This window comes from Carettochelys insculpta, chromosome 3 (assembly GCF_033958435.1).
Source record: "Carettochelys insculpta isolate YL-2023 chromosome 3, ASM3395843v1, whole genome shotgun sequence".
In the NCBI taxonomy this organism is placed as follows: domain Eukaryota; kingdom Metazoa; phylum Chordata; order Testudines; family Carettochelyidae; genus Carettochelys; species Carettochelys insculpta.
In genome coordinates, this window is record NC_134139.1 from 5,781,561 (window position 1) to 5,801,324 (window position 19,764).

Sequence of the window (19,764 nt, forward strand, 5' to 3'; positions counted from 1 at the left end):
CCCTTTACAGTCATTCATTCATGACACTAGGTCTGAGACAGCCATGATGGACAGAGCACACCCAGCTCCCCATCCACCTCCCAGGACTCAGACTGAGCTCATCTTTGGGAAGAAAGGAAGATGACACAGCTGAGCCTGGGCAGAACCAGGCTGTTGGGATTCCAGATCTGTTCTAAGAGTTGATCAGCCTTTCCACTGAGCACACCCCACAAGCTGCCAGACATTTGGTGTTTCTGCCCCCAGCCTCACCACCACAGACTTCACCAAAGGAGACTCTGTTATGACCCCTGCTCCGGCCCAGTCTTCCTCTACTAACCCCAGGGCCCCTCATTTGCTCTCCCTTACCTCACTGTACTGCCCCTCAGTCTTCAAAATCATCTTCATCTCCCCACGTTCCCTCCCCATCCTCTTTCCCCATACTTGTCCCAGCCACCACTCTCCTACCTATTGCTTCTCTGCCACCACCCTCCACCCAATCTCGCCCACAATCTCTACTTGCCTTTCCTAAAAAGTAACTTATAAATGAGTTTTCAAAAACCACTACCAGAACAGAACATATGCGAGTAACTTCATGTTTGCTTGTGTTTTTACTGGGAACCATTGCCTTCCCACTCTCCTAATGTTTGTCAAACTCTCCTGGGAATATCCGTTTCAGCTAACAACTCATCTCTTACTAGATGTATAGGCAGTGCCTAGCACCAAGTGCTGGCTGGGAGGTCATGTACATGGGCTGGGAGAAAGGCTGATTGTGAACTGGCTCCAGGACCACTGACTAGGGAGAGGGAGAGAGGGAGAAGCAAAGGGGGCAGTTGCTCCCAAGCCCAGCCTTTCAAAGGAGCCCGGACGTCCAGTTGTCATTGCTGCCAAAAGTAGCAATGTGGTGGCTGGAGTTCCAGGCCTCTTCGAATTGCCACAGCAGTACAACTTCGGCTGCACATGGCTTGGAAGGAGTGTGGGGTGAGCGAATGCCCATGAAGGACAAAAGCCCTTGGCCCCACCAACTTTGTCACAGGGTCTGCAGTATCTTTTGGCAGCAGTGACTGGCTCTGACCCAAAGTCAGAGGAAAAGATGTGACACAAAATGGACAGTTCCAACACCTAACCCTCACAAAAACGTTACCTTGAAAAATGAAAACCATCTGGTATAATAGACTCAGTTCTAATTTCTATTGGTTAATACTAATAGCTCTCTCTTGGTAGTTACTTGATAATGAGTAGGACGTCTTCATGTCACCCCCCTATTTGTGAATGCGTTGATGGCTGACTAGCCCAATTCTGGAGCTGCAGGTCTTCCCACAGCTGTTGGAGTAGTTGTTGGAGGGGCACAGGGCAGTTTTTGCTTCTATTTTCTTCTCCACCTCTCCTCATGTGCATTGCAGCAGGACCTCTCAAATTGTGCCACCCCCTCATAAATTACAGCTCTCCACTAGGGAGAGTTGTGGGCAAGGTTCTCCCAAATGTCAACACCAATGCTGCACTTTTTCATTTGTGCCTTCAGCACAGCCTTACATCACTTCCTCTGGCCCCCAACATGCCACCAACCTTCCTTCAACTCAGGAAAAAAAACTGTTTTGGGAGGCCCTGATCAGACACCTGAGTCACATTACCAGTCCGACAAAGTTGTTGATGAATGATAATGGCTTCAATGCTGGCCATGTTCTACTCTTCCAGGATGCTAGTGTCTGTGGCAATGCTGATGATCTTGTTCAAGTGCCTTCAGACAACACATGTATATTGTCCAGGTTTTACATGCATATAGTAGCACTGGAATAACCACTGCATGGTATACAAGGAGCTTTGTCTAGGCACAGATGTCCTGGTTTTCAAAGACCCTTTGTCTTAGGCAGGCAAAAGCAGAGCTCAGACAATGCTGGGTTTTTGTGTCAATGTCAACTTTAGCAGAAAGATGTCTTCCAAGGTATGGAAAACGCTCCACATTTTCCAGCCGTTCTCCATTGATTTCAACAGAAGGCGAGAGTTCGTGGAGACCTTGATCTTTTTGCAAACAGCTAAAGAGATACTATCACCTGCCTTGCATCTGGGGGGAACAGCCAACCACTGACACACATTCTCATGAGCTGTAAAGTAACAGAGATCATGATCTGATTTTTGTTTAAAAAGTATAGCCTACTTTAAAAGAAGTTTGTCTGAATTCAAAATATTTTTAAAATATACTTTTAATAAAAAACTCATGTATACAAGCAAAGAGAGACACCGACCATCATTTGTTCAACATATATATAGCTAAACAAGAATCTAACTACCAAGATATTAGAGACAATACAGCCATATGGACCCAAACACACAGACTAAAATTGCAGTTTCTGCAGGAGAACACTCCTTATCATTTCCCCACCTCAACACGTTAAGGGCGTTAGTCATAGAAGTCATCAAATTCATCTGCATGTGTATCCTGGGTTTGTGGACGCAAAGCCGCTTCAATTTCTGAGTTGCTGTCATCAGATTCACCCCAGAAAGCTGGGAGGAAAAAAAAACCCACCAAAGTAAATAATAAATCAGAACATTTTTACACAAACATACATATTGTAGCAGACTTGAACTGAGACAGACAACAGCGATTCAGAAACACTATGTAACTCATTAGAGCATTGAGAGTTGTCATACTGGATCAGACTAGTTCATCTTGCCCAGTGTCCCGTCTCTGATATCAAAGGGGTAACCATATTAGTCTGTGTCTGCAAAAACAACAAGAAGTCCTGCGGCACCTTATAGACTAACAGTTATTTTGGAGCAGAAGCTTTCACGGGCAAAGACCTGCTTTATCAGATGTCATGCATCTAACAAAGTGGGTCTCTGCCCACAAAAGCTTATGCTCCAAGGTATCTGTTAGTCTATAAGGTGGCACAGGACTTCTCATTGTTTATAAACGTCTCTGAGAGTGGACTGTACCAGCACATGAGGGAGAGCCTACAGAGCAATTTTGGAGGGGTCCACCCCTCACTTCTAGTCGTCTGAGGTCTAGAGTCACCCCAAGCACTGGTGGTATCTCTGCCCATCTTGGCTAACAGCCATTGATGCACTTGTCCTCCAGGAATGTATCGAATTCTTGTTTGCACTGTTACACTTCTGACATCATAACATCCCATGGCAATCAGTTTCACAGTCAGCTGCATGCTGTATGAAGTACCACCATTTTGTTTGTATTAAATATGCTGCCTATTAATTCCATTTTATACACACACACACACAGATCTGGAAGGGACCTCAGGAAGTCATTGAGTCCAGTCCCCTGCCCACCATTCCTTTTTTAAAAAAGCATATTTGCCCCAGATCCCTAAATGGCCCTCTCAAGGACTGAGCTCACAACCCTCAGTTTAGCAGGCCCATGCTCAAACCACTGAGCTATCCCTCCCCATCCCTCATTGGATAAGCCCTGCTTTTTGTATTGTGCGTAAAAGGAAATAACACTTCCGTCTTCACTTTATCCACATCATTCATGATTTTCTTGAGACCTCTGTCATTTCCCCAGCTTAACTGTCTCTTTCCTAAACTGACCCCCTTGTCTCTTTAGCCCCTCCTCACATGGAAGCCATTTCAGACCCTCATTTTTTTTTTCATTCTTCTTAGATCCTTTTTCAGTTCTATTGCATCTTTTTTGTCATGCAGCAACCAGAACAGGGTTCAGTATTCAAGAGGTAGGCACGCTATAGATTTATATAGTATGACAATGATATTTTCTGTCTTACTCTCCAGCCTCTCTCTGACAGTTCCTAAACGTACTATTAGACTATTTGACCATTGCTGGCTGTAGAGCAGAAGTTTTAAGACAACAGTCCACAGTGACTCCAAGATCTCCTTTTTGGTAACAGCTAACTCAGAACCCATCACCAGCTTATGCTCATGGTCTACGTCTAGTTGGTATTACGGTATTATATTTTTAGGCAGTGCTTTTCTGTGACAGTGGCAGGGTATATGCAGTACTGGCACCTCCCAGCCAGGATGCCTGGCTGGGAGGCAGGGAGACTCCACCAGCCCCATGGCCGGGGTGTGGAGCCCTGCCAGCAGCTCCAGCCCCAGGGACCTGGCTGGGGCCTGGGGAACCCCATCAGCCCTGGGGCTGGGAGCTGGCTGGTGTGCAGAGCTCTGCCACCAACTCCTATCCTGTGGACTTCCCCAGCCGCCCTGGGACTGGGAATTGGCTGGTGTGCAGAGCTCTGCTGGTAGCTACAGCTCCAGTGACCCGGCCAGGGGGTAGAGGTCACTGGCAGCCCCACGGGGGGGAGCTGTCTGGGGTGTAGAGCCCCACTGGCAGCCCTAGCCATGGGAACCCTGGTGGAGGCGTAGCTGGGGAGCCAGCTGGATAGTGGCTCTTTTTTCCGCCGCCCTTTAAAAAAAGAAAGCACTGCTTTTAGGTATGAATTTCCAACACAGTGTGCAGCTTACAAGGCTAATATTGTTAATTGGATCGTTGTGCACAAATACTGCACACTGATTGAGAAGTTCCACTTCATTGTTTCTCCAGGTGGCTTGATAGAACATTTCCTCTCAGAGCAATTTACTTGATCATCTGCTGTCTGACGGAACAGGAACTTGGTCGTTATACTCCAATTCTCTACGTACTCAACTCTGAAGGGAGGTCACAATCACTCTGACATCACAGAGCTGGCAAAGAAATGTCAGTGAGGTCACAAATAAAGTGTCACAACTTTGCTGCAGGATCAAATCCGAGTGTACAGCAGAAACGACAGTAGTGAGATTTGTGATACAGCAGTCTCCCAAAGCGTCCCCAGGCATGAAATTCACTCATTTCAGTGCTAAGGGGAACAGCCCGGGCCTCTCTAGCATTTTAAAAATTTGGAAAAAAAAATACAATGTGCTTCAGAGAGAAACACTGTCATATATTTGGTTCAACGTGAGGACTTGCCAACTCATTGGTCAATAATTAATTCATTTTTCATGTTAACCTTCTTAACAAACCCCATACAGTAACCGTTCTTTCCTAACATCTGCACATGCTGCCATGTGGGAGGTGGGTAGCTCACGAATGCTGCGCTTGCTGCTGGTGTGAACAGTACTGAGAGGGAGACAGCACTGAAGCATTTGGTGTGGAAAAGCAATACACAGGAAAGACACAGGGACTTTACAAAAAGCCAAGGGGAGAAGATGGGGCAAGTTCTGGCCCTACTGACTTTGGCAGCATCTTAATGTAGGATCGAAAGCTGCTCTACTTCTGTAAGAATAAGGCAGACTACAGCGGCAGAGCCCCGCTGGGGGATGAGAGGCATGGAAATAAGACTGCTACCTCCATGGCACATTCCTTCCCCTTCTCTCCAACTGCACAGAAGCCTGTTTGTAGGGGCCCTCTGGAGGGTCATCCATGCTCCCCCAGTTCTTCTCCCTCCAAACTTGAAGTTAGCTCAGACCAAGTTTGCAGTAACTTGCAGCCTGACCCCTCTGCACTGTGCAGTCTTCCACGCCAAATGGGCTGCTGATGGCAGTGGCTCACAGAGTTGCAACGGTGCCCCAAGGCAATGGGAGCAGAGATATAGCAGCAAGGCAAAAGGCAAGTGGCCTGTTAACTCGTTCATTCATTCTGTTCAAGAGGTCTCGGAGCTCTTAGTGCTTCGGGCAATACCATGACCACACAGACTGCCCACCTCAAATAGATCCTCTGTGGCTAGGGACTACAGGCCCAGTAAGGGTGGACTCCAGGCACAAGACACTCAGGTCCCAAAATGCCTTTCATTTACAGCAAAGTAAATCAGGATAACTGAAGCCGGTGGAGTTGGTGTAAAACTGACAGAGAAGAATGAAGTATTCATTGTGAAATCTGTCTACAAAAAGGAAGCTCGCTTGCACTGACAAAAAATGCACCACTGCACACATACAGTTGTGCACCCAGCTGTCATGACTACGGGCAATTCCACATGCCCCAAAATCCGATGTCCATGTTCACTTTGGGGCTGGCACAAGGAAATTGATTTTTTTCTTTGTTACTGAAGTGTGACCCTCGAGAGAGGCTAAGCAGTTCAAAGCCTGGGGTCTTGCCCATCTTGAACCTGTTTCCAGGGCTAGGAGTTGGGCACAGTCAATGGAGTCTTATACGGCTGCCAACACAGTCCTGCTGCCAGAAGCTGGGAGCAGTCCAGGTCTGTTCAGGGTAAAGAACGGCAGCACAGGATGACTAATGGTTTATTTCATAGCCAGAAAAAAATTCCCCCTAGAACTGCATTTAGTCTTTGAGGCTGCACAGTCCCAGGGTCCTACAAAGCTTCCCTGGACCAAAAGCCATAAAAGGCCTTTTCATTTTTATAGTTCCTTAAGAAAAAAATGTTTTCAGCTCCCTCTTGTAAGTCGCAAGGCTCCTATCGTGAGAGGCTTATTATACGGCTTGGATCAAAAGTGCAACAAAAAGACAACTGATGGAAGCGTGTGTAGTGGGGAAACATTAGTAAATGCAAGGAAAGGAGTGTGTAGTATGTGAATAGTGGGGAAACATCAGTAGATGCAAGGAAAATGGGCTAAGTTTGCCACTAAAGAACAAATCAATTGAACTGACTCATTTATTACATCTCTCGAGGGATTAGGCTGGTTTTTGTTTGTTTCATTCATGGGTGGATTTTCACTATTTTCAGTGCTCTGCGGGATGGATTGTGATTGAAGGGCTCCAGAGAAAAACAGTACTACCTAGAGGGGCTGGACGGAAGAGGGTGGTCAGATGGCACACAGGTGGAGGGGAGACTGTTCATGGAAGAAGGCAAAGCTAGGAGACTTGGAGAAAGATGTAAGAGGAGCCACTAAGCAAGAGGGTTGAGAGCAGCAAGTGGAATGTCAGCAGAGATGAGTGGAGGGGCATTAAGCAGGAACAAACAGCTGTCCAGTACTTCGAAAGCTAAGAGTCACTTGCTTAAATGTGATGCTCAGTGTAAGTCAATTGGGTCCCTAAGTAGTACACACCACACAGCTGTGCTCTTAGGTTAAATGCGATAACTCCCTGTTATGCAACAAGAGCACTGCAACTAATGAGTGACAGAAGAAATCACCATATAGGCCAGATCTGTGGTCTGTATAGCTCCACGTACTGTCTCTGACAATGGTCAGCAATAGAAGCGTCATAGGAAGATCCAAAAAACCTCTCATTAGGCAGAGGTGAGGGGAATCTGCCTTTTACATTATCACACCTCCTAATCCCTAATTATTAGTCCCTGACATACACTCTGACACGTGAGGCTTTCATAGTCCTATAAACACGTTAGCATTAACTTTTATAACTCACGACATTCTTGTTATCCACATAAATGCCAAGTCCTTTGAGTCTTGCCAAATTTGGAGTTCCACAGCTTAATTATACATTTTGTAACATTTTTTTTTTCTTTTTACTGGTTTTGAATTTGCCATCTTACAATTTAATTTAATTTTCCTCTGGTTCATCTGTTATGAGACAGAGTGGAGAGAAACTCCAGATCTACCTTCTCAACACCACCGAAAATTTTATGTAGGTTTTATCGTGTCCCCTCTTTTCCAAGGTGGAGGCTCATTACTTTGCTTTGCATATACACAAATTAAGTTGAGAAGAACATTTTTAAAAAGAATAAATATTTGTTTCTCACCTTTGGATTTTATAGTGGTTATTCTGCTTTTGCTTGTGTTCCTGCAAAACAAAGCAACATTTTTGTATTCAGAACATGGTAGAACAATATTAAAAGTTTAAGAGTCAAATCAATGGTTCTACGCATTCCACTAAAGTTATTAGATTTTTAAGTTTTGTATCTGCACCTCTATAAAAAGCCACAAACAAAAGGGTTCAACACATTTTAGAACACATAATGATACAGCTTCGTGCATGGCAATGACATTCCATTGAAAAGTTGTAAAGGTTTCATGCCCAGTAAGGATATTCAGGGCCGTATCTTAGAATCACAGGGCTGGAAGGGACCTCAGGAGGTCATCTAGTCCAGCCGCCTGCCTAAAGCAGGATCAAAAATTATATGGAGATATACCTCTCTCATAGAACTGGAATCCCAGACAGATTTTTTTTCCCCCAATCTATTTGTCCCAGATCCCTAAACCACCTCCTCAAGGACTGAGATCACAACCCTAGATTTAGTAGGCCAATGCTTGGGCCACTAAACTATCCTCCCCTATCCCCCTCAGCTGGGGTTATCTAGAACAGCTTGAATGAAACCAAATGCTGATTTACTCAACACAGGATCTGGCCCTGAATGTCCTTACTGCACATGAAACCTTCACACCTTTTAAAATACAGAATAGTAAAGAGAATAGAGCCAATAAAACAAAAACAGTCCCCACCAAATTTCCTCATTTCCCTTGTTGCCAAAAGTGTTCTTAGAACTTAGCTAATGGGTTCCCATCACATCACCTATATCTCTATGTAAATGTGAAACCTTTCAGATGCCTTTGATCTACCTTGATGCATATGCAGTTCCAATTCTGTTCTGTTAAGTGACTGATCTTGTGTGTAGAGCATCACAAACCCTTTTCATTCTCTCAAACAAGCTGGAATCATTTTGATCTTTTGTGTGCAGCATGTGTATTGTGTTGTGGCTGTGAAATAATCACATCGGGCAATGATGTATGAGAATTAACTGTTATATTAACAATCCTGTGATAAGCACTAAACAAAGCGTTAAGTTGATTTTCGTAAGGAAGACTGAATAGAAGATTTCTACGACAGGCCTGTTTAAACTGTTGAAATATAAACCAATGTCAATTTGCCGTTTGAAACCCTCATGGCAGTAAAAACAAGACTTAGTCTTAAATCAGTTATGTTGTGATTTTATATACCTGTAGTACTCCATTTGAAAGAGAGAGAGCCTAAAGATGACTATTTAAAGCTAAGGATTTAAAAGAAATAGTTTATTTACTATCACAGGGATGTCAGAGAGAGATCCTAAATGTAAAACCATTTTTACAAATAATCTCTGAATAGTCCTTTAAAGAAAATTTACTATCTCACAAATTCCTCTGTTGAATTACAGAGACTGACATTGCAAATTTGCACTCAAGCAAGTAATCCCAGTGGTGAGTAAGGTCTCGAGGATAAGGAGTATATCTATTAAGATCTACTAATGAACAACTGAAAAGATAACTGAAGAACAGGAGGATAGTTTCATTACACTACAGCTATAACATTTTAGCTAAAGCAAAAGAATATCTTGTGTTGTATGATGGGTTATTTTGTATTCCTGTTAAATGTGGGCAAAAACACTAGACAATCTAAAATCTGCTGTCTTTACTAAAAATGTCAGTTAACTTTCAACAAAATACTAAAACTCAAGAATTTATAGTCACAAATGTAATTTCAAATGTTTTAAAAATATTTAGTTGCCAAACTGTCAATATATCTCACTGAAGCAAAATGTTATTAATCTTATAGCACTGACCTTATATTTTATACCATTCAAAGGGAATCTGTTTGAGACCCTTCTTCACGAACCTAAAAACTCTTCCCCGGACAAAGCAAAACAAACACTACCACATTTTGCCCTCAAGGTGAGGCTCATTAGACATACAGTTTAACCACCTCAGCTCCAGTTGAACAAAACACTTATGAAGATGGCCAACCTAGTCATTTAGCAATGAACATAAAAGCATGTGCCTAACTTTAAGTACATGCTCATGTCCCTTTTATTTTAAGGGGTCTTGCAGGGATTGATGCGAAGGGATGGCTTGCTTGAATTCCGGACTAAAGACTCAGTCCTGCAAGGTGCTGAGCACCCTCAGCTCCCATTTAGTTTAAGAGGGGACAGTTCTCAGCATGTCCCCAGAAGCACTCTGTACCTTACAGATTCAGCTACAGAAATGAATATCAGAAGATGCCCTTCTGGTTGCAACATTTTTTTCTCATGGGATATAATTGGTTGCCACTTGTTGCTGAGTGAGGTGACTTGTATGACCAGACCCATTTCATTTTTCACATATATCAGCAAAGCAAAATAATTTCATAGCCACTCTTTACACTCAGCTTCCCTCTTCCTCTTCCATAATCAATAAGTGGGGGTTGATTATTATCACATCAGGGTAGAGTGTTCAGGAGGCCTCTGTACTCAGCTTTTTGTCTGGCTCTGCCCCAAATAACACAACTTATCATCTGGGTCCAGATCCTTGAATATGCCTGGTAGTGTGAATGGAAAATTGGGTTTTCCTCCCAATCATGAGCTAGCTGGGTTTCTGTTTCAGTTATCCCTTTGGCAGAACTTTAAGCTGTATGAAGCCAACACTATGTTATGCTGACTGCTAATGGCCTCATGGGGCTGATGTGATAGCCAGGAATGAACAGGGTTATAGGGAAGCCATGATCACAGGACCTTGGCCCCCTCATGCCCCTCTTTGGTGGGAGAAGAGAGGTGAGTAGGGATGAAATCGCTAAGGACCCAAAGGGTGTCTCATATGGCTGACTGGCTTTAGGACCAGAACCCACCAACAATATGGCACAGAGCAGCAACAGCAAACCAAGATCTTGCCTTTGACGTGGCAGAACAGAAGATGAACAGCAAGGGATATAGCTACTGAAATAGGCATTAGAAGAGGCTTGGTAGAATTCTGAGACAAATCTTTTATGAAAACATTAACATGGAAATAAATGCTGGGAAAGTGTTAGAAAATGGAAATGGGAGGCCAGAGGAATGGAGAGCTGAGAATTACTGAACTGCTCTGAATTCAGACTTGGAAAAAGAAAATACATGACAAGTGTCATTTCCTAAACAGCACCCTGAAATTACATGTTAGCCAATGCAGATAGAAGACAAGATCTGGCTGTATTTCAGAAGATTCATATTTCAAATATTTCAAATTTCAAAAAGCAAATACGATGAGTCATCATCCATATAGTAAGAATATCATAAACCCCACAACTGCTAAGGACAAAATGTAAGTCCACGCAGGAGAGATGAGTTGAGGCAAATATTATTGCTTCAGGCCATCTCCTTCATAGACTCTTGTTCCTCTTTTCATGTGCTTCTACTTCTTTAAAAGTAGGCCAGCACAAAACCAAAGATGTCAAGGTTCTATCAAAAAGCAGTTTAACTTCCAAATGCTATTTTCCTCCAGAACAGATATCCCATTTTGACGCCTGTTGAGTCCATTAAGACTACATGAAGGATGATCTGGAAAGAATAAGGAAGTGAAAAATTTCTTGAAGAATATTTTTCCCCTGGTTAAAGAAAAACATCTGAATAGAACTGGTCTAGATACCCTGTGGTACATACTAAAAGAGTGCATCAAGTCAAAGAAGTTCCAGTGAAAAACTTTATTTTATTTCTATTCTGCCAGAGAACTTGTTGAACCCTTACTCTATATGTTAAGAGAAAACAAAAAAGATATTCCATCAGGAAAACAAAACTGAAAAGGGCCCATTTATAGAAGCACTGATAATACATAAAAATATACCTGGAAGTAGATTGGCTAATCTTGGAATAGAGCTTGAAGCCTGTGTGAATCTATCTTGCAAAAGCATTGTTGAGATACAATATCATGTGATAGACAAATAAAATTGTTTCTTTTTCATAAGGCAATTCTTAGTAACCTCAGACTGTGCGATAGCTGCTATAGAATTTCTTCACGACAACAAATTGAAATGAAGTTGTGGTCCTTCTCCAAAATTATTCATTTTTCAACTTGTCTAAAAAAGCTCATCATTGATAAAACGTTAGCCTGACTACTTAATTCCAGTCTCTATGCTGTGAGAAAACATCTCCATTCCTGGGTGGTCACAGATATTTTTTCTGTGAATTAGAATAAAAACTTGCTTCAATGTGGGCTATTGCTTCCTCCTGATAAGTAACTCAAGGTAGGTGCAGTTGATGAAAACATTTTTCTGCACTTTTAAACATGAAAAGGAAAGTTGGCTTATGTCTGTGCAATCACTGCTGAAAGAAAAAATGCACTTAATGAAGATGAATGGAAACAAACAGAGAATTATGGCCTGAATCTTGTTTCTATAAATACCATCTAATAGTAATTTCATTAATAATAAAACTGAAGACTACACGAAAGCCAAGGCTTCCAAGTGAAATCACATTCAAATTATGATATACAGAGCTAAGACAAGACACAGTCCATTTAAGACCAGACTTTCTAGCCATTAAGCTAGCAACCTTTTACTTTCATACACTAGACCTGTAAGAACTGAGGCACAAAGCATGAAATTCACCCATATGCCCAGGGTCCACACCAGGTCTGCTGTACCACTTAAACCAATAGTGGCTATGTGTAAGGCAAGCATGTGATGTAGGTGCACAGAAGGCCTGCCTCCATGTTCCATGAATAGTACAAGGGTCTCTGCCAGGCCTCAATAGGCCTGCATCACAGGGGAGGAGGGGGTGTAGGGGCAATGACCCGCCAGATCTGCATTAAGGTGTATCTGAATCCTCCACACAAAAGACTCAGTGGGGCAGCTGTGGCTATTTCATAGGCTGGAACACTGGCTGTTGAAGATCTCTGAGTTTAGGGTGTGTGGAAATTTCTCTCTCCTTTCTTTTTCCTACCACTTAGTTTCATGCACAATGCTCACGTGAGCCTAGCTTTGTGCTGGGAGCAATGAATTTTCAACTAGAGTAACCCATTTCCTTTGCTAACAGCAGAACCACAAAACATAAAAATCAAGAATGAAATGTGTGTCAGTAACTTTATAAAACAGGTAAAAACTTGCTTTTAAACAAAGTTTTATGAAAGGTCCTGACTAATCAACATAAGCTGCTACTGATATCTATAGTTCAGATTAGAAACCACGCATTACAGTAAGTTTTGAATAGGTCATGTTTACACTGCAATGTCAGAAATATAGCTGTGAAGTCAATTATTTATAAAAATGTTTACTTCTTTGCAAAGAATTTAGAGGATTAAAACATTATAAAATTATGTCAAAATAAAATAAAGATTTTAGTTGGGCATTCATTCTCCTATGTATCTTTGAAGATAACGGTATACATAATAAATGACCTAGAATAAATATATTGGAGCCTGTTAATTTCAAGGTTTTGGATCATTATTCAAGTCCCTGTAAATTTTCTGGAAAATATATAAATGTAACCTCTTACTAATCTCTGTAGCATCTCCTTAGAACTTCAGAAAAAAGAAATTCTTATAAATCAATTAAACATGAACAAGAAATTAAAAACTGAAACGAAGGGCTTCCAAACAGTATAAATAAACAACTTGGAAAAGCACGATGAAATTTGGAAGCTGTTTTAATTTAGCAAAGTCTGAGTGCCCCCTGATGGTCAAAGTGACTGCCTACAATTTAGTATGCTATGGCATTTAAAAATGCATGTTGGTTACTACTTCATTATAAATACTGTTTTATAAAATAATTAAGAGGATGAATTGCAATTGACAGATTTCTATTTACTTAGAAATAAATATAACATTAATAAAAAATGCAGCTTTTGCTTAAGAAATAAATGTATACAAAACATTACAGATTCCTCCCAGAATACAATTTAATCACAATTAAAAATACTTTGTGGAGTTTTTGTATGTTGACAAATTAAACATCTTTCAGGCTACAGTTTATCTTTAATCTTCAGATCATTTTGAAATCTGAACAAACAAGCCTAAGAAACAAACTGCCTGCATCAAAATACAGAATTATCCAGAATACTAGTGACCTCCACTGGCTGATTCTGTTGCTACAGGACTACGAAATGCCACACACATCGTGTTCTGCCCAGTCTTTTAGAGAGATTCAGGCATGACCTTTTCTCCCAAGTAATTATATTACTTAACACATTCTTTTCTTTTGGCAAAATATTACACTTGTCAAACAGAAGTTACACCTCAATCACTTTAAACATTCTCAGAAGAGTAAATGAATCCAGGAAAAATAGTTTTATAGTTAAAGCAAAACAGGACAATATTTGTGGGAGAAGAGGAAGCTATGGCATGCACCTTTGAACAAAAGGGAACAAGTGGTCTTTACTCAGAGAGCAGCTTCCTATTAAGACTCACTCCTTCGTACATCATGCCTTTCATCCCCGCTCAACCACAAAATGATTTTGCTGTAGGAAATACAATAGCAGAAAAAGATTTACACTGAAAGAATCTTTAATAATAAACTGTTGCAGATCTGCCTACTTCCCCATGAGTTATAATACAATAAATATCGGATTCTATTAAGTCTCATGCACTGAGGACATTGCACTGAAAAACTGAATATGAAAGAACTCAATTCTTCCCATCTCCAGCACCATAATAGTGAAATGAGCATGTACAAATGTGCTAAGAGTATCTCTTTGCATCTTTTATAGCTTGTGTGTATTAATCTGTAAAGCTTATTAAGAAAGTCATTGCTATGCAAAGCAGCACCCAATCTCTTTCTCTTGCTTTTCAACAGAGTGCAGTGTTTAGCCAATAGGACTGGTCCTCTGCCCCTCATTCCGCATTCATAACATGCAACATTTGCACAATGTATCTCTCAAAGGCTGCTGAATAGAAAGCCTTAATACTCATGTAAACAACTGCAAACCAATTACTTAATGAATCAGGCCCACACATAATGAGGTGCCAGACAAAGAGCTATAAATGCATTTTTGCGTCCAAGCCTCTGCTTTAAAGTAAAATCCCTCAGCTGTAGTTCGGGCTTAACTGGCACATCATAATTATTGTCTCTAGGACATCAGAGGAAGCCTTTTTTTTTTTTTATTTAGGTCCAGCAGGGTCTTTTTCGAGGTCACTCATCAGCTCAGTGACAAGATAGAGCAAAGAAGAATTTTTAAAAAGTACCACAGCAGTACTACACTGTTATGTTTATTCTCAAGTACTGGTTTCGAGACCACTTGTAAAAGCAATAAAGCACAAGAAGTGACTGCAATAAGTGGAATCCTTAAATGTAAGCCTCTAAGAAATTTCACTGAATCCCGACCACAAATAAGCAACCACCTGAGCTCTCTATTTCCCATTCTTTCATACTACTTTGGCTACTTTGCGCTTCCAAATATCTTTGTCAGACAGATGTCAAGTGTCCTGTAGCAAGTGTTACTAATAGACTCTGTGTTGAAAAGGGAATATTATTTCTAAGTTATTTTCCTAAATAACTCTATGATGCAACTTACAAAACAACTCTTGAAAAATATCTTAAAACTATTGTATTAGGGATTGTTTGCACTTCTAAAGAAGGAATAAATAGGACAAAGGCAAGGCAAAGTAAATGGTTTCCAAAATCTGCTTTGTGTGCATACTGAAAAGGCAAAATTAAGACTAAATAATTTTATGTACATACCATTTAATTTTTTTAAAAGTTGCCAATACACTTCATAAACCTGCACTGTAACATGCTAAACAAAGTAGAACTAATGTTTGAAATATTTTTGTATAGTTCACTGAACTGTAATTTTTCTTCAAAGACCTTAAGACCTGCAGTTTTATAATCATCATGAAGGGCCTGATCCCTCTCTCACTGAACGCAATAGCAGCAGAGACTAACCAAAAATGTATAAACATGGACTTTAAAAACACACACACACACACACACTCTCTCTCTCTCTCTCTCTCAATATTACGGGTTTTTTGCTCTGAGTATTAGTCTGCCAAAGAGCACCTAAGTTTCAATCAAATGAAGTTTAATCATGTTAATATGTCAGGTTTTAGTTAAACAAAAGCAAAACCTTATTTTTGTCAATATTGTATGTCAACTATTTCACATGAATTAACTTTATTGCATTGAAATAAGAGAAAATATATTTCATTTAAAAATCACAATAAAACACAAAATAAGAAACGAAGATCTCTTCTTAAATGATCTTGCAACTGTTTCCTATGATCATTAACATCACCCAATAAAATAATTATGAATATTAAAAAGTACAAAAGAATGTAAACATGCTGTAAATGTAGATAGGATTAAGTAATTCATCAAAATGCTTTAAAGTATTTTATCGGCTGTCATAAATGTCAGTTTTTTGACAAGGAACCACATACTAACAGAACCTACTTACTGTGATGTTTTAATAAGCATCCAGATAACAATCTAAAGGCAAGCTAAAATTTCATGAGATAGTTATATTATATTCCATTTTCTATCATTTCTTGACCACTAATTTGACTGCCACTGTTTGATTAGTATTTCATACTGATGACAAATTCAAGGAACATCTAACATCACACTGCTTAAAGAATCAAAAAGGAACTGCTGCAGTTTAACAAATCTAAAAAGATAAATTGCAGCATTAAGAAAAAGGCCAGGTCATTAATTAAACACAAGCAATTTGAACGTAAAAGAAAAAGTAAATATTTTAGCATCAAATACTTTTAAAAATAACTATTGAGCTACAGTTCGTTTACTTCTCAGCTACATCTACAAAAAGAAACATGCCACTTTATTTCTTCAAGACTTTATGTTTTATGTCTGCCCTTTTCCTGACAACTTCTATTGTCTGGTCTCTAAGTAGCCCTACTGAGAGCAGCTGTACACGCTAATTTGTGGTTCACTGAGATGTCAATTGAGTCTTAAAATGAGAAAACAACAGCTGCAAAACAATACCTGACTTCGGTACAAATATTTTCTAAGGTGTACCAAACTTTAGATTGTTATTCTGAATAAACACAATGCAAACCTTAGCCCTTGTTCAAGTCACAAATAAAATAATATATATTCAGAGTTTTTTTATCTTTTCTAGAGGCATTTCTTACTTTGTTAAAGCCATTCAGAAATGAAATGCTCTAATGACTTTACCTTGACAAAGGACTTCTTCCTTCACTGGATGAAAAACTAGCATCAGAACTGATTTTGTTGTTTTTCTTGGTCTTAAAATCATTGCTACTGATACTCAAACCTGTGGTAAGTATAAACACCAAAAGGTAAACATTTAGCAAACAATTAAAAGGCAGAGCATGCAGTAACTTTTGGCTTACAGAAATCAATGGAAACAGATTATTTAAGCAACAGAGAACCAGGTTTCATGGCTTCTAAAAATCAAATACGTAAGTATATTGTAAAATAACTCTTTGCTGTGTGTTTATTTTGATACTGTGGACATACCAAACACATACCATGTAAAATGTACAGTGATACAGGAACAGAAAACACTAGCAAAATGGGTCTCTGCTAGTAAGTTTAATAAACTTGCTAATTCAATCTCCATTCCTTGGACAGGGGCATAATGCTATTTACGGAATTAAACCAAGAAATCCCCACCCTGACTCGCCAAGTTCAGCCCCCTTATCTCATGGGACTCTCCTTAAAACCTGTTCATACCATTCCATTATCAGTCCCAACCTCTGCATCTTCAAAACAGATAGTTGGCTCTCATACTTCAGTTCCATTCCATTTGATTTTACACCTGAGGTTTTATTCTCATGACCATACTACAGGCACCGTCTCCCTTGAAGAGTCAGACAGTTATTGATTGGTAGAAATCACAACACATGATTAGTGGATTTTTGTGTGTTTTAACTAATTTTAGAAAAACAGACTTTGGGGTACTGAGATCCTGTTCCAATGACTATATTGCAGCATTATGTCAACCTAAGCAAAACCTCACTGGTTTCTCAACTGTTTTATTTTCCCTTTTCCTGAAGTCTTGTTTACTTAGTTTACTGGGTATTTTGTACATTTCCATTTGCCTTCCTCTTACATTTGGATTATTTTCAGACGACTACAAATCTCTCTTTTGTTCTATGTCATTCTTGCTCCCACTCAAAAATTCTATAAAATACTTAATGTTGTGACTTAAACACACAATAAATATGCATTTTAAGGTTCTTTTAATGCTTTGCTTTTTTCTACAAGCCTCTTATTTCCCCTCTGTGTGGCAATGACTACGAATTGTATGCCAGTTTAGTTCCAACTGATTAAATTAATCATGCCTTTTCTTAAATATTCCTAAATTACATGGCTTGAGTCTCAAGTTATGGTATACTCACTTGAAGCCTTTAGAGTGTAAAGAGATGGAAAGAGGATCTGATGTAAATGAGATTCAAGCACTAAACATTATTTGGAGATACAAATGAAAACCAAAATATAAACACTAACTCTTTCCAACTTCATTCTGTCACCAAAGGAATGAAATATAATTTCTAAGTCTCACCAGTTCCCCCATACACGTGCATTTCATAATCAGACACAGTTTCCATAACCTGAACCAGGCATACAACTCTTAACAGATTGAAGATACACAAACCCTCTTCACAGTGTGTGACACAAAGAAGCTGAAAAAATAATCTTAAACTCCCAGGGGAAGATGAGAGAAGGTAAAGTCTAGGAGTTCTCATAGCAGTAGTATGCCACTTCATGGAGAGAAGTCTGACCACTTTCCAAAGAGCTGGTGATACGAAAAGAAACTTTGCTGTGAGGGAAACAGCGAGGAACACACACAGAAGCACATGTACCCATGGGAGATCAAAAGAAGAGCTCCTGGAGAAGAGCGTGAAAGCAGCTAGCACTGCAGGCAGTAGTACTGGAAATCAAGACTGGCACGCATCAAGTAAACACGGGCTTTTATTTTTGAGAGCTTTATAATGTTAAGTTGTTTATTTATGTCTGTCTTTGAGCACTTAAGTACTTCAACAGTTTTAATTCAATTTGAAAAGTTAGACAATGATTCCACTTAGACCCTTCTAAAGGGCATAGGATAAAATCCAATTGAAGATTGGCTTTTTCTTAAAAAAATTAAAAATACGATCTTATGGACTTTTAGAGTCAGCAAATATGCACAAGCAATAAACAACATAGGCACAACTTTTTATAAGAATAAATGAGGCATATTTTCAACAGGGATTCTAGAGGGAAATAAAATGCAGTGCTCTCCCCATTCCACCCTCGTGAATGAATAGACTGAACACCTGCACAAAATACTTTTGGGTGTGCCCTCTGAGCTCCTTGATCTTGACTCCCCACCAGTATGGCGTGGATGTACCCACAGAATCTCAGAATACTAAAACTGGAAGGACTGCAAGATGTCCTCATGTCTAGTTCCCTGCCCTCACAGCAGGATCAATCATCATCTATATCATCCCTGCTAGACATTTATCTAATCTGTTCTTAAATAATACCAGTGGTGGAAATTCTACAAGCACCGTAGGCAATTTATTTCAGTATTTAATCACCCTGACTGTTAGGAAATTTTTCCAAATGTCCAATCTAAACTTTCTTTGTTGCAATTTAAGCCCATTGCTGCTTGTCCTACCATCAGAGGGTAAGGAGAATAATTTTTCTCCGTCTTTCTTGTATCACCCTTTTAGGTCCTTGAAAGCTGCTACTACGTCCCCCCTCAGCCTTCTTTTTTCCAAACTAAACAAAGCCAATTCTTTTCATCTTCTCTCATAGGTAATTTTTCTAGACTTTTACTCATTTTAGTTGCTCTTCTCTGGAACTCCTCCAATTTCTCCACAAGTTTCCTTAAATGTGGGGCCCAGAATGGACACAATACTCCAGCTGAGGCCTGATCAGAGCAGAATCACTTCTCATGTCTTGCTCACAACACCCCCGTTAATGCTTCCCAGAATCATGATTTTTTTTTGGCAACAGCATTACACTGTTGACTCATACTCAGCCTGTGGTCCACTATGACCCCTAGATTCCTTCCTGAAGTACTTCTTCCTTAGGAGTCCCTTCTCATTTTTGTCTGTGTGAAACTGACTGTTCCTGCCTAAGCACAGTACTTTCCAGTTGTCCTAATTGAATTTCATCCTATATGCCTCAGACCATTTCTCCACTTTGTCCAGATCTTTTTGAATTCCGACTCTATCCGCCAAAGCATTTGCAACCCCTCCCAACTGCAAACGTGATAAGTGTACTCTCTATGCCATTATCAAAATCATTTAGGAAAACATAGAACAGAACTGGCT

The 19,764-nt window shown here is 40.1% G+C and overlaps 1 protein-coding gene across 2 annotated transcripts in view; it reads right to left on the reverse strand.

Annotated features, from left to right (window-relative positions):
• Nucleotides 1-2,196: 2,196 nt before the first annotated feature.
• KIZ (kizuna centrosomal protein) overlaps nt 2,197-19,764 on the reverse strand; it is an 86,417-nt gene continuing 68,849 nt past the window's right edge. For both annotated transcript variants that reach the window (XM_074988436.1, XM_074988435.1), the window contains 3 exons: nt 16,652-16,751; nt 7,572-7,612; nt 2,197-2,478 (listed from right to left, as the gene is read on the reverse strand). In XM_074988436.1, the coding sequence (XP_074844537.1) occupies nt 2,375-2,478; nt 7,572-7,612; nt 16,652-16,751 (245 nt within the window). In that variant the 3' untranslated portion in view covers nt 2,197-2,374. The remainder of the gene's footprint in view (nt 2,479-7,571; nt 7,613-16,651; nt 16,752-19,764) is intronic.